The following is a 12781-nucleotide window of genomic DNA, read 5'->3' on the forward strand; positions in this document are numbered from 1 at the left end:
CCGCGCGCTCGCGGCGCTCCCGCTCGTTCGCTAGGTCGTCGAGGCGCTTCGCGAGGCCGCGCTGGATGGCGTCCTCCCACTCGTTGACGTCGAGCTCGCCGTCGTTCGACGTGTCGAGCACCTGGAGCGCCTTCTCGAGCCGCGCGGGGAACAAAAGGAACTGGAGATTCTCTTCGCCGCAGGTTTTGAGAAATTTGACGACGTCTTTGTCTTCGGCGATGGCTTTCACGATCTCAACCTTCGTCAGCGTGCCGCTGTTGTCCTTGTCGATCATTTCGAAGCATTTGCGCGCGGCGCTGACGAACTCACTCGTGAATTCTTCAATCTCCTTGCGGGCCGCCTTGGCCTGAGCCTCGCGCTTCGCGGCCCGCGCCTCGAGCTTGTTCGCCAGCGCCGACTCGATAGCCTCCTCCCACTCGGGGCCGCTGATCTCGCCGTCGCGGTCCGTGTCCAACACGTTGAGCGCGGCTTCGAGGCGCGCGGGCACCAACAGGTATTGCAGATTTTGGTTGCCGCAGTTGACGAGAAATTTGATGACCTTCTGGTCCGTCTTCACGGCCTTCACCACCTCCGCCTTGTCCAGCGACCCGCTCTGGTCGACGTCGATCATGTCGAACACTTGGCGGGCCGCGGATAAGAACTCGACGGAGAACGCTTCGTCCTCCGCCTGGGCCGCGCGCTCGCGGCGCTCCCGCTCGTTCGCTAGGTCGTCGAGGCGCTTCGCGAGGCCGCGCTGGATGGCGTCCTCCCACTCGTTGACGTCGAGCTCGCCGTCGTTCGACGTGTCGAGCACCTGGAGCGCCTTCTCGAGCCGCGCGGGGAACAAAAGGAACTGGAGATTCTCTTCGCCGCAGGTTTTGAGAAATTTGACGACGTCTTTGTCTTCGGCGATGGCTTTCACGATCTCAACCTTCGTCAGCGTGCCGCTGTTGTCCTTGTCGATCATTTCGAAGCATTTGCGCGCGGCGCTGACGAACTCACTCGTGAATTCTTCAATCTCCTTGCGGGCCGCCTTGGCCTGGGCCTCGCGCTTCGCGGCCCGCGCCTCGAGCTTGTTCGCCAGCGCCGACTCGATAGCCTCCTCCCACTCGGGGCCGCTGATCTCGCCGTCGCGGTCCGTGTCCAACACGTTGAGCGCGGCTTCCAGGCGCGCGGGCACCAACAGGTATTGCAGATTTTGGTTGCCGCAGTTGACGAGAAATTTGATGACCTTCTGGTCCGTCTTGACGGCCTTCACCACCTCTGCCTTGTCCAACGAGCCGCTGCCGTCGACGTCGATCATGTCGAACACTTGGCGGGCCGCGGACAGAAATTCCGAGCTGAAAGCCTCGTCCTCGGCCTGCGCCGCGCGCTCGCGGCGCTCGCGTTCGTTCGCTAGATCGTCGAGGCGCTTCGCGAGGCCGCGCTGGATGGCGTCCTCCCACTCGTTGGCGTCGAGCTCGCCGTCGTTCGACGTGTCCAACACCTCGAGCGCCTTCTCCAGCCGCGCGGGCCGCAATAAGAACTGAAGATTCTCCTCGCCGCAGTTTTTCAGGAAGTCGACGACCGCCTTGTCTTCGGCGATGGCTTTAACGATCTCGGCTTTGGTCAGCGTGCCCGAGCTATCCTTGTCGATCATCTCGAAGCACTTGCGCGCGGCGCTGACAAACTCGTTGGTGAATTCTTCGATCTCCTTGCGAGCCGCCTTGGACTGCTCCTCGCGCTTGGCCGCACGCGCCTCGAGCTTGTTCGCCAAAGCGGTCTCGATGGCGCCCTCCCACTCCGTGCCGCTGATCTCGCCGTCGCGGTCCGTGTCTAGCACGGCGAGCGCGTGCTCGAGGCGCGCCGGCACGAGCAAATACTGCAGGTTGGGGTTGCCGCAGTTGACCAAGAACTTGATGACTTTCTGGTCGCCCTTCACAGCCTTCACCACCTCCGCCTTGTCCAACGAGCCGCTGCCGTCGACGTCGATCATGTCAAACACCTGGCGCGCCATGGACAGAAACTCCGTCGAGAAAGCCTCGTCTTCCGCGGCTGCCGCGCGGTCGCGGCGCTCGCGCTCGACGGCCAGCTGCTCGAGGCGTTTCGCGAGGCCGCGGTGCACGGCCTCCTCCCACTCGTCGACGTCAACCTCGCCGTCCTTGGACGTGTCCAGCACCTCCAGCGCTTTCTCGAGGCGCGCGGGCACGAGCAGGAACTGCAGATTCTCCTCGCCGCACGTGCGCAGAAACTTGACGACCTCGGGATCCTCCGCGACGGCCTTGACGATTTCCGTCTTCGTCAGCGTGCCGCTGTTGTCCTTGTCGATCATCTGGAAGCACTTGCGCGCCGCGTTCACGAACTCGTTGGTGAATTCTTCGATCTCCTTGCGCGCGGCCTTGGCCTGCTCCACGCGCTTCTGGGCCCGCGCCTCGAGCTTGTTCGCGAGCGCGGTCTCGATCGCGCCCTCCCACTCGGGCGCGTTGATCTCGCCGTCGCGGTCCGTGTCCAGCACCTGGAGCGCGTGCTCGAGGCGCTCGGGGACGAGCAGGTACTGCAGGTTTTCGTTGCCGCAGTTGACGAGGAACGAGATGACCTTCTTGTCGGTCTTCACGGCGCGGACGACCTCGCCCTTGTCCAACGAGCCGCTCTGATCCACGTCGATCATGTCGAAGACCTCGCGCGCCATCGAGATGAACGCCATGGAGAACTCTTTGTCCTCGCTGCGCGCCGCGCGGTTGCGCCGCTCGCGCTCGTCCTCGAGCTGCGCGAGGCGCGTCTCGAGGCCGCGGTTGACGGCCGTTTCCCACTCGTCCGCGTCGACCTCGCCGTCCTTAGACGTGTCGAGCACCTCGAGCGCCTTTTCCAAGCGCGCCGGCCGTAGTAGGAACTGTAGATTCTCCTCGCCGCAGTTCTGCAGGAACTTGACGACTTCCTTGTCTTCGGCGACGGCCTTGACGATTTCAGCCTTCGTGAGCGTGCCGCTGTTATCCTTGTCGATCATAGAGAAGCACTGGCGCGCCGCGTTTAAGAACTCGTTCGTAAATTCTTCGATCTCTTTCTGCGCGGCCTTGGCCTCGCGCTCGCCCAAGGTTGCCTCGGTAAACATGCTGTCGACGGTGGCGTCTCCCGCCGTCGCGTAGGCCACAGACGCCTCGCCCGGGCGGTGCAGCTCGACGTTGGACACGGAGACGGCGCCCCAGGAGAATTCCAGCAGCTGGACGAAGCTAGGCTCGGAAAGGGACGTCGCGACGGTGTGCTCGTCATCAGTCTCGATAAATACGTCGAGCACGAGGCTGCCCGCGCGCGCGGCTTGCACGTGGACGGCGCGGTCGCCCGCGACGCCGGCGTGCTTGCCCACGTCCGCGGCGAACTGCGCCTTCATTTGAGCGGTAGCGTCCGCCGAGCCGTAATCTTGCAGCGTCAGCGTCGCCGACACGCCCTGCGCGTTCGCCATCTCCTCGTGCGACAGCGCCGCGCCGATAGCTGGCAACTTGAGTTCTTCGGCCGGCGGGACGGCGCGGGCCGCGAGGGTCCTGGGCGAGATCGGTGGCAGACTGAGGTCATCTGTCTCGGGGACGGCCGAGGCAGAGTCGTTGTCGCCTTTTCCCTTGCGCTTCTTGCGCTTCTCGCGGCGCGCGGCGGCGCGCTTCTCCGCGTCGCCGGCGGACTCGAGGGCGAGGGCCTCGAGGGCCTCGTAGTCCTTGACGAGGGCGGGCAGCGGCTTCACGAGCGCGTCGAAGAGGGACCTGGGGACGGCCAGGACCTCGACGTCGTTCAGCGCGATCGCCGTTGCCGCGCGGTTCTTGTTCTTGAGCAGCGCGAGCTCGCCGAAGAAGTCGCCCTTCTTGAGCGTCGGGCAGACGGAGTCGTTGGCGCCGGCGACGTACTTGGTGCACTCCACGGACCCGTCGAGGACGACGAAGAAGTCGTCGCCCTTCTCCGTCTCCTTGACGATGAGCTCGCCCGTCTTGTGGTCCCTGCCCTTGGACCCGTCGACGATCTTCTTCTTGTCGTCGACGTCGAGCGACGCGAGGAGGGGCACGTCGCGCAGGGCGCCGAGGTAGAGGAGGCGCCGCTTCGGCACGGAGTCGCCGAGGATGGACCGCATCGTGAGCGTGTCGAGGGCCCAGGCCTTGAGCCGCGTCGCCGCGGACGCCGAGCAGCGCCGCGGGCCGCCGTCGAGGCACTCGGCCTCGCCGAAGAAGCGCTTGCCCGCGACGTCGGGCACGGTCCGCTGCGACTGGAAGCCCGACTCGCCGTCGAGGGACGCGTGGCCCTCCTCGACGACGTAGCAGTAGTCGACGCCCTTGCCCTCCGCGTAGACGCGTTGGCCCGGCGCGAAGCGCTTGAGCCGGAACGCGTCCGCGACGACGCCGAGCTCGCGGCGCGTGAGCTCGCCGAAGCAGGGCATCTTCGCGCACTCCTCGAGGAGCCAGGCGCGCTCGCCCGCGTCCTTGGCCGACGCGAAGGGCACCCACCGGCCGTCGCCGTCGATTTCCATCTCGCCGGGCACGCGGTCGGGCTCGTACGCGACGTCGTAGAGCGACGCGTCCTGGGCCGCCTCGGCGCCGAGGATCGACATCTGCTCGAGGCCCGCGCGCGTCGCCGCGGACAGCGTCTCCGCGTCCGTGGAAGCCGCGCGGACGAGCTTCTTGAGCGCGTCGAGCACCACGGGCGGACGGCAGTACGGCGACAGGATCCGCAGGCTCCACTCCACGAAGTCCTTGCGGGGCAGCCGCGGCTGGCTCGCGTCGTCGCTGGACGCGCCCTTGGCCCGCGCCGTGAACGCGAACGAGTCCGCCGCGCCGAGGTCGACGTCGTCGCTCAGCTCCTCGTACGCGACGCCGCTCCGCGCGGCGACGCCGCGGCGCAGCGCGCTGTCGTAGCGCTTGACGGCCACGCGCGCCGCGTGGTCCAGGGCCGTCATGTCGATGAACGCGGCGATGCTGCTGCCGCGCTTCAAACCCATGAACGACTCGAGCGCGCGGCCGAGGCTCAGGAGCATGATGCCGAGCTCGGAGCTGTTCAGCGCGCGCGCCTTGCTGAAGTCGAAGAGCGCGAAGAGGCGGCGCGCCTTGTCCTTGACGCCGTCGGCGCGGTCCGCGCCGCCGGGGCCCGGCGCGACGCGGCACATGGCCACCGCGCCGCACAAAAACGTCAACGCGTTGACCTTGCCCTCGGCGCCCGCTTCGAGCGCGCCGAGCACGCTCGCCGCCTCGCCGCGGAGCTGCGGGCCGAGGATGACGGCGAGCTCCGCGGGCGTCACCATGAAGGCGCCGTCCAAGTTCTTGCGATGGCGCACGATCATCGCGTCCACATCGCCGAGCGAGAGGCGGCTGAACGCCGAGAAGGGCGCCGGCAGCGAAACCGAAGCCCCCATAGTCGCCGACCGGTGGGCGCGACGACGCGCCGCGGACGACTACGCCGCGGGCTCTGCAGGGGTCCCGAGGGCGTGGCTGGCCTCGGGCGTCGATCGATCAGCCAGCGCGAGGCGCCGCTAGGTCGACTTCTGCGTAAACGTGCATCGGATAGAAAGATACTGAAGTTTTCATTTTCTCCTGCGGGCAATATGGAGGCCGGGATGTCCGTCTGAGGGCGCACCATGGCAGCCCTCCTGCAGGAGCGTTTCGAGCAGCTCGACGTGCACGCGCTGCGGTCCGAGTGCAAAAGGCTCGGCATCATCAGCTAGACCGATGCAGCGCGAAAAATGTGGAGTCTGCGGGAAGGAATACGCAAAGAAAAAAGACGGCACGCTGTGGAAACACGACTGCGTCAAAAACGTCATCGAGGTCAAACCGCGGGCGCACAGGAAGACGTGCATAAAGCTGCTGGAAGCCCGGGCATCGACGCTGCCGGCCAAGCAGCGCGACCCGAGAGGCGGGGCATCGAAGCACGACGCGCCACCCGCACCGCCGACGAAGCAGAACACCCCGCGGGCCTGGACGCTCTGCCCTGGGCGGATCCGCGGCGCCGCGTTCGACCGCGACGTCCTGCACTCGCTCGTCAAGGAGCTCGTCCGCGACTCGAACGTGTCGACGCGCCGCGCGGAGATCGCGGCCGCGCAGCCCGGGCCGGAGAAGCGACCGACGCACGACTACTACCTGCGCGCGCGGCCGCCGTCGGACGCCCTCGACGTGGACCACGTCGTCGAGTGCCAGCTCGCGGCCTTCGCCGTCGTCAACGCGGCCGAGACGCGCCGGATCCTCGCGCAGATCACCGACGCGAGCCGCACGAGGCAGCCCGTCGTCGTCCAAAACCTCTGCACGCCGCTCTACGACGTCCACAACGCGTCGGCGAACCTGCGCCTCCTCGACAAGAAGGTCAACGTGTCCAAGGGCGCCGTCTTCAAGGGCTTCGTCAGGGAGCTCTACGAGCGCGGCGCCGCGGGCGAGGAGGACGTCGTCCGCCGCATGTCGCGCCAGTTCCGCAACCTCGACCTGCCGCCCGCGGTCGACGTGGACGCGCTGGCCGGGAGCATCGGCGACGAGATGGCCCGCGTCGAGGACGCCTACGCCGCCGCGATCCGCGGCGGCGCGCTCGACGCGGCGGCGCGCGGCGCGAGGCGGCGCGACGCCGAGGCGACCATGGGCGCCGTCGCGGACAACGTCGTCCAGCTCTACGAAGACATGGGCCTCGCGCGACGACGATAATTAGAGCAGGTTGCCCCCGTCGACGAGGTTCCCGCCGAGGAAGTCGAGGAGCTCGCCGATCTCGCGGGGGACCATCTCGTGGCGCGCGCCGGCGACGAGGTCGAAATTCGCGTCGACGCCCGCGGCCTTGAGCCGGTCGAAGGTGCGGCGCCCCCACTCGGGCCGGATGAAGTCGTCGGCGGAGCCGTGGCGCACGAAGGTCTTGGGCCACGCGGCGCCCGACTGGTGCGCGATGCCGTAGGCCGGCGAATCGTCGGCCATGTAGCACGAGAGGCCGAAGACCGCGCCGAGGGGCGCGTGCGGCGCGCGCTGGTGGTAGCGCGCCGCCGTCTGGTAGGCCATGTTGCCGCCCATGCTGAAGCCGCCGACGGCGATCTTGTGCGGCGGCACGCCGCGCGCGACGAAGGATTCGACGAGGCCGAGCACCTTGCGGCACGACGCCTCGACGGACGCCGTCTGCTCCGGGAAGTGCGGGTCGAAGCCGCCGGCGCGGTCGTACCACACGCTCGTCGGCGCGCCGCCGGCGAGCGTGTAGGGGATCACCTCCGCGTCCGGAAAGTGCCACTCGAACTCGGCCAGCTCCTTCGCCGCCGCCAGCGACCGCACCCACTGCTCCGCGCCGCGGCCCGTGTCGCCGGAGCCGTGCAAGAAGATGACGACGGGCTTGTACGCGCTGACGAGCGAGGCCATGGTCGAGAGGTAGCAGAGGCGGCGCGCGAGCGAGCTCAGCATGAGGAGGCCGCCATCACCTGCAGGCCTGGCACGCGAGGCCGCTCTTTCCTTCAAATTGAGGCTCAACTCCCAGCACGCGTACGTCGCCGCGCGCACCCTCGTTGCCGCAGCAAAGAGAAATTATCACAGGCACACGTCAGCCAAGCGCGAGCGGCGGGGTGCGCCCCAGATCCGCGCCCTTCCGCTGCTATCTCGCGCCAAGACTCGCGTGCCGTCGGGCGTAAACGAGATAGTGTGGTCACGAACCCAGTCATGACCTGAGCGCTTGAGCTTCTTGACCTTCTTGCCCGTCTCCGCGTTCCACAACTGTATCGAGTCATCCACGGCCGTGGCGACGCGCGCGCCATCGGGGGAGAAGCAGCAGATCCACAGAGCTGCTGGGTGCCCGAGTGCGCCGTTGTGCCCCGTGAGCACGTTCAGAAGCACGCCAATCCGAGTACACCAGATCCGCGCCATCTTGTCTTCGCCCGCCGTCACCACGCGCAAACCCATCGGCGAGAAATCGCAGCTAGTGAAGCGGCCAATTGCGAGCCCCTCGAGCGTGTGAAGCGCCGCGCCCGTCTCGGCGTCCCAGATGGTCGCCACGCCCGTCCAGCAGTCGTCGATGTCGTGGAAACCGTCGCGCCTCTTGGCGCCCGCCGTCACGATGATGCCCTCATTTTGGCCGTGATAATCGGGCGAGAACAGGTAGCACACGATGGTGGACTTGTGGCCGCTGAGCGTCATCAGCGCGTCGCCAGTGGCCGTATCCCAAATTTCAAGGACGTCAAACCCGCTCTCCTGCCACCCACCTGGGATAGGATACCTTTCGTCCTTCGCCGTCGCCACGCGCGTGTCGTCGGGAGAGATCACGCATGTGTGGAAAACACCCGAGTAGTCGTCGTTCATGCGCGTCACCAGCATAGCCCCCGTCGACGCGTCCCAGATCTTGTACATCTCGTAGCACCTCGTGAAGACGCGTGTGCCCTCCCGGGCGGTGCCCTCGTGCGAAAACGCGCAGGCTAGCACTGCCCGACCGCCCGGGTGCCCCTCAAGCGTCAACAGCGAATCGCCCGTCTCCATGTCCCAGATCCGCGCCGTGCTGTCGTCGCTCCCGGTCACCGCCCACGCGCCACCGAGGGAGATGGCGCAGCAGGTGACCCGATCGGTGTGACCCTGGAACTGCTTCAGTAGCTCGCCCGTCTCCGCGCTCCAGAGCCGCGCCAGGTTGTCATTGCGGTCGCTACCCGCCAACACGCGCGCGCCGTCGGGCGAAAGCGCGCAGCAGGTGGCCGTCGGATAGCGTCCGCGCTCGGTCATAAACGCGGCCGCGTCGTTGGCGATCGCGTCCCGCCACAGCAGCTTGCGCTTCGTCTCGTCCAACTTCTTGGACGCGCTCACCGTCGCGATGTCCTTGCACGCGCAGCTCAGACTCGCGAAGTCGTCGATCGTGAGGGCGCTCTGGAAGATGAAGAAGAACGTGTCGGCCGGCAGCCTCTGGAACATGCCGACAGGGTCTGCGCCGACGGCGTCGAGCTCGCTCGCGCGGCCGCGCGGCGAAGCGCGGACGGGCGCGCGCGGCGCGCCCGCGGGCTGGCCCCCGGGCGCCGCGGCGAGGGGCGCTTCGGCGGGGCTGGGCGGCGCGCGCACCGCGACAGCAGGCGCCTCGGGCGCGGCCCCGGCCTCGAGCAAACGGATACAGTGACGGACTCGCTGAAGGTGCTGCGCCTTGGCCTCGAGCTCCGCCTCGAGCGCCGTCTCATCCTCCTTGAGCCCGGCGAGCAGCTGCTCCGGCGTCTGGGCCGTCGTCATGGTCGTCATGGTGGCCGTCGTCGGTGGCACGAGAACGCGGGCTGGCTAGCTCGATGGACGAGCCTTTTGTTATCTTTGTTGAAACTGTGCAAGTTGCACAGCAACATACGGGTCCCCGGCTGAGCCGTGCGCACCTGGACCCGAGGCGTGGTCCCGACAGATAGGCGACGCCGTTACGGGGGATGGGGGAGGGGTTGGGATTGTCGGCGGGGGATCGCCGCAGCTCTCGGGAAGACCTCACTTGCACTTGCCCTTCTTCTTGTCGAACTTGCAGCCCGCCTTCTTGCACGACTTCTTGTCCTTGAGTTTTTTGCAGGTGACTTTGCTGCACGTCTTCTTCTTGTACTGGCAGCCCTCGATGTCCTTGCAGGTGTTCTTGGCCAGTCCCGCGCACTCGTCGACCTCGACGACGCAGACCTTGTCCACGTAGCCGCAGCCCGCGGTCTTCTTGCAGGTCTTCTTGTCGAATCCCGCGCAGCCCGACGCGCAGCCCTCGGCGCCGCCGAGCTCGCCCGCGCAGGGGTCGGCGGCCTCGGTCGTTGTCGTCGTCGCCGGGACCGGGACCGGGACCGGCGCGTCGGCCGCCGTGGGGCGGGGCGTCGCCGGGACCGGCGTGGGGCGGGGCGTCGCCGGCGCCGGCGCCGGCGCGGACGCGGAGCAGCGCGCGAGGTCCGTCTGGCGCAGGCCCGCGCACTTGGAGCTCGCCGCGGCCGCGCCCGTCTCGTCGCGGCACGACGCGGCCCCGCAGTCCGTCTCGCCGCGGTACCAGTGGTAGGTGTGGTGGTCGCCCGTGTGGCACGCGCCGTCGAGGCACATGCCGCCGCTGCAGGGCAACCCGTCGCCGCCGGGCACGGAGTTCGTGTAGCAGCCGCCGCCCGAGGGCCCGCAGTAGCCCTTGGCGCACGTCGACGACGAGCACGCGGAGGTGTAGCCCGCGCCGGAGTACTGCGACGACGCCTCGCAGTAGTCGTCGCCCCAGGACTTGCACTCCTTGGCGTAGCACGTGCCCGCGTCCCTGCCCGCGTTGTCGTCGGTGCAGGCGCCGCCGTTCGCCTTGGAGAGGTCCGGCGGGCAGAGGCCCGACTTGCCCGTGCACTTCTCCGCGACGTCGCAGTCGCCGACGGACGCGCGGCAGGTCGCGCCCGCGGCCTTGAGCTTGCCCGCGCTCGTGCAGCAGCCCTCCCAGGGCGAGCAGTCGCAGCCCGCCTTCAGCGCGCAGCCGTCGGAGCAGCAGTCGTCGTCGCCGAAGAGGCCCGGGTCGCAGTCCTCGCCGGGGTCGACGATGCCGTCGCCGCAGACCGGCTTGTCCCAGGCCTCGTCGTCGGGCGTGTCGACGCAGAGGTCCGTCATGGAGCCGTACTTGTTCGCCATGAACTTGGCGCTCTCGGTGCGCGACTTGGCGCTGAACTGGAGGTTCGCGGTGCCCAGCTGGGGGTTCACGGAGAGCGTCGTGCCCATGAGGTTGGTCCCGGACGTGTCGTGGTTCATGCCCCAGTTGTGGCCCGTCTCGTGCGCGACGATGGTCGCGGTCTTCGTGATCGAGTCGAAGTTGGCCTCGTTGACGCCCGAGGAGAAGAAGTTGTCCCAGGCGTACTTCGTGGAGGAGGGCACGGCGCAGATGCGGCCGACCCAGGCGAGGCCGATGACGCCCTGGTTGAGGTCCTCGCTCGTCAGGAGCATCGCGTTGTCCATTTTCACCTTGAGGATCGCCTCGAGCTCGGCCTGCTTCTCGCCGACGTACTCGGAGAACGACGTGAGCAGGCAGTAGGAGCTCACCTCGCCGTCGAAGCAGAAGTTGCGGTTCGACGCCGACGAGCCGCACTTGTCGCAGCCGTCGCCGGACGACCCCTTGCCCGCGTACTTCATCTTCGCGGGGTTGCCGCCGCGCCACGTGACCTGGCCGACGAGCCGCGGCCGCACGACGCAGTCGAACTTGTCCCCGTCGTAGAGGCCGCCCGTGTCGACGTCCTCGTAGATGGACTTGACGACGGCGAAGATCTCCGCCGAGTGGTCCTCGACGGCGTCGCCGTAGGCCTCGTAGCGCGCCGCGTCGTTGAAGAGCACGACGGAGAGGTACTTGTCCGCCTTGCCGCTGCACGTCGCGCTCGCGAGCTTGCGGCCCTGGCGCGAGAGCAGCTCCGCGCCGTGGTCGTGGCCGTGGTCGTGGCCCTCCTCGTGGTCGTCGTGGTGGTCGTCGTGGTGGTCGTCGTGGGCGTCGTGGTCGTCGTGGTCGTGGCCCTCGTGCGCCTCGTGGGCCTCGCGGTCGCCGTGGTCGTGGCCCTCGTGCGCCTCGTCGTGGTCGCCGTGGTCGTGGCCCTCGTGCGCCTCGTGGGCTTCGCGGCCTTCGAGCTTGCGGTGGGGCTTGCGCCCGAAGTTCTTCTCCTGGTCGATGATGAACTGGTCGTTGACGCCGCAAAAGGACCCGTCGTCCTCGCGGTCGCGGAGGGGGTCGAAGGAGATGTGGCGCCGCGTCGCCCGGTCCCAGCCGACCTCCTGGAGGTCGCCGGCGTCGTAGCGCACGACCGCGCCGAGCGTGCCCGGCCCGCAGAGCGACGCCGTCGCTATTCCCTTCTCGACCGAGCCGTCGTCGCGCACGCGGCGCGCGGGGCCCGCGTAGTGGCACCCGCGGGGCTTATCGCGCTTGACGCTCATGACGCCGTCCTCGATGACGATCTCCTTGTAGCCTCGGCTGAACATGGCCTCCTCGCGCGCGAGCTCGAGCGTCACGACGCCGCCCGAGCCCTCGATCGAGATCATCTCCTCCTCGCCGAGGGGCGCCTCCTCGGCCACGGCGTCGACGGACATGACGCCCAGGCCCCCCCGGACGACGCGCACCTCCTCGTAGTCCGTCAGGCCCTCGCTCAGGAGCCGCCGGGCGGCGGAGGCCGTCGGGGCCAGGATCGCGAAGAGGAGGAGGCCCCGCATCGTTCGGTTCGCGCTGAAATTCGGAGGGGGGGTTCTGGGAGAGTCGAAGACCTCGTCCGGGGCGGGGGGGCGTCCTGAAGCCGGGTAGGGGCGGCGCGCGCGCGTGACAGGTGCCGTAAGTGCAGAGCGGGACGGGCGTGCGCGAATTGGCGCCAATCTGGCCGGGGTAAATCGCAGGCGCGGGCCGCGGGCGGCAGGAGGCCTCCGGATCGCCTCGGGCGCTCGTCCGTGGCCGCGCGGACATCCGGGAGTGGGGCGCACGCGTCCGGCGCGAGATCCGCCGCTCCCCGGACGCCATGCCGGCGTCCCCGCGACGGCGCGTTGCCGAGGCGGCCCGCCAGGACGGGCCCCAGGACCTGAGGCCGCCAGCTACGATTCGCTACGAAAGACGAGGCATACTACGTAGTAATTAATCAGCTTTGCACGTCTCGCTCTCCTTCTTGTACTTGCAACCGTCGGTCTTCTTGCACTTTTTCTTCGACAGTCCGGAGCACGACGAGGCGGCGCTGCACTGCTTCTTCTTGTAGTCGCAGCCGTCGGTCTTCTTGCAGGCCTTCTTCTCGAGTCCCGAGCACGCGTCGCCTTCGCTCGTGGAGCACGTCTTCTTCTTGTAGGCGCAGCCCGCGGTGTTCTTGCAGGTCTTCTTCTCGAGTCCCGAGCACGCGTCGCCTTCGCTCGTGGAGCACGTCTTCTTCTTGTAGGCGCAGCCCGCGGTGTTCTTG

At 68.0% G+C, this 12781-nt stretch overlaps 3 protein-coding genes across 3 annotated transcripts; all 3 read right to left on the reverse strand.

The window, feature by feature from the left end:
• Positions 1-3664: 3664 nt before the first annotated feature.
• Positions 3665-4462, reverse strand: AURANDRAFT_29960 (hypothetical protein; the record flags this gene model as incomplete). The annotated part of the gene is made up of 1 exon (XM_009041092.1): positions 3665-4462. A coding segment is annotated over one exon (798 nt), but the record flags the coding sequence as incomplete, so codon positions are not given.
• Positions 4463-6611: 2149 nt separating this feature from the next.
• On the reverse strand, positions 6612-7301 carry AURANDRAFT_29940 (hypothetical protein; the record flags this gene model as incomplete). Its single annotated transcript, XM_009041091.1, has 1 exon — positions 6612-7301. The coding sequence occupies one exon, from the start codon at positions 7299-7301 to the stop codon at positions 6612-6614; it is 690 nt and encodes a 229-aa protein (XP_009039339.1).
• A 165-nt stretch (positions 7302-7466) lies between these two features.
• On the reverse strand, positions 7467-8828 carry AURANDRAFT_30013 (hypothetical protein; the record flags this gene model as incomplete). Its single annotated transcript, XM_009041090.1, has 2 exons — positions 7467-8118; positions 8338-8828. 2 exons carry the CDS (start codon positions 8826-8828, stop codon positions 7467-7469), a joined length of 1143 nt encoding a protein of 380 aa, XP_009039338.1.
• Positions 8829-12781: the final 3953 nt, after the last annotated feature.

This window comes from Aureococcus anophagefferens, assembly GCF_000186865.1.
Source record: "Aureococcus anophagefferens unplaced genomic scaffold AURANscaffold_18, whole genome shotgun sequence".
Taxonomy (NCBI): Eukaryota; class Pelagophyceae; order Pelagomonadales; family Pelagomonadaceae; genus Aureococcus; species Aureococcus anophagefferens.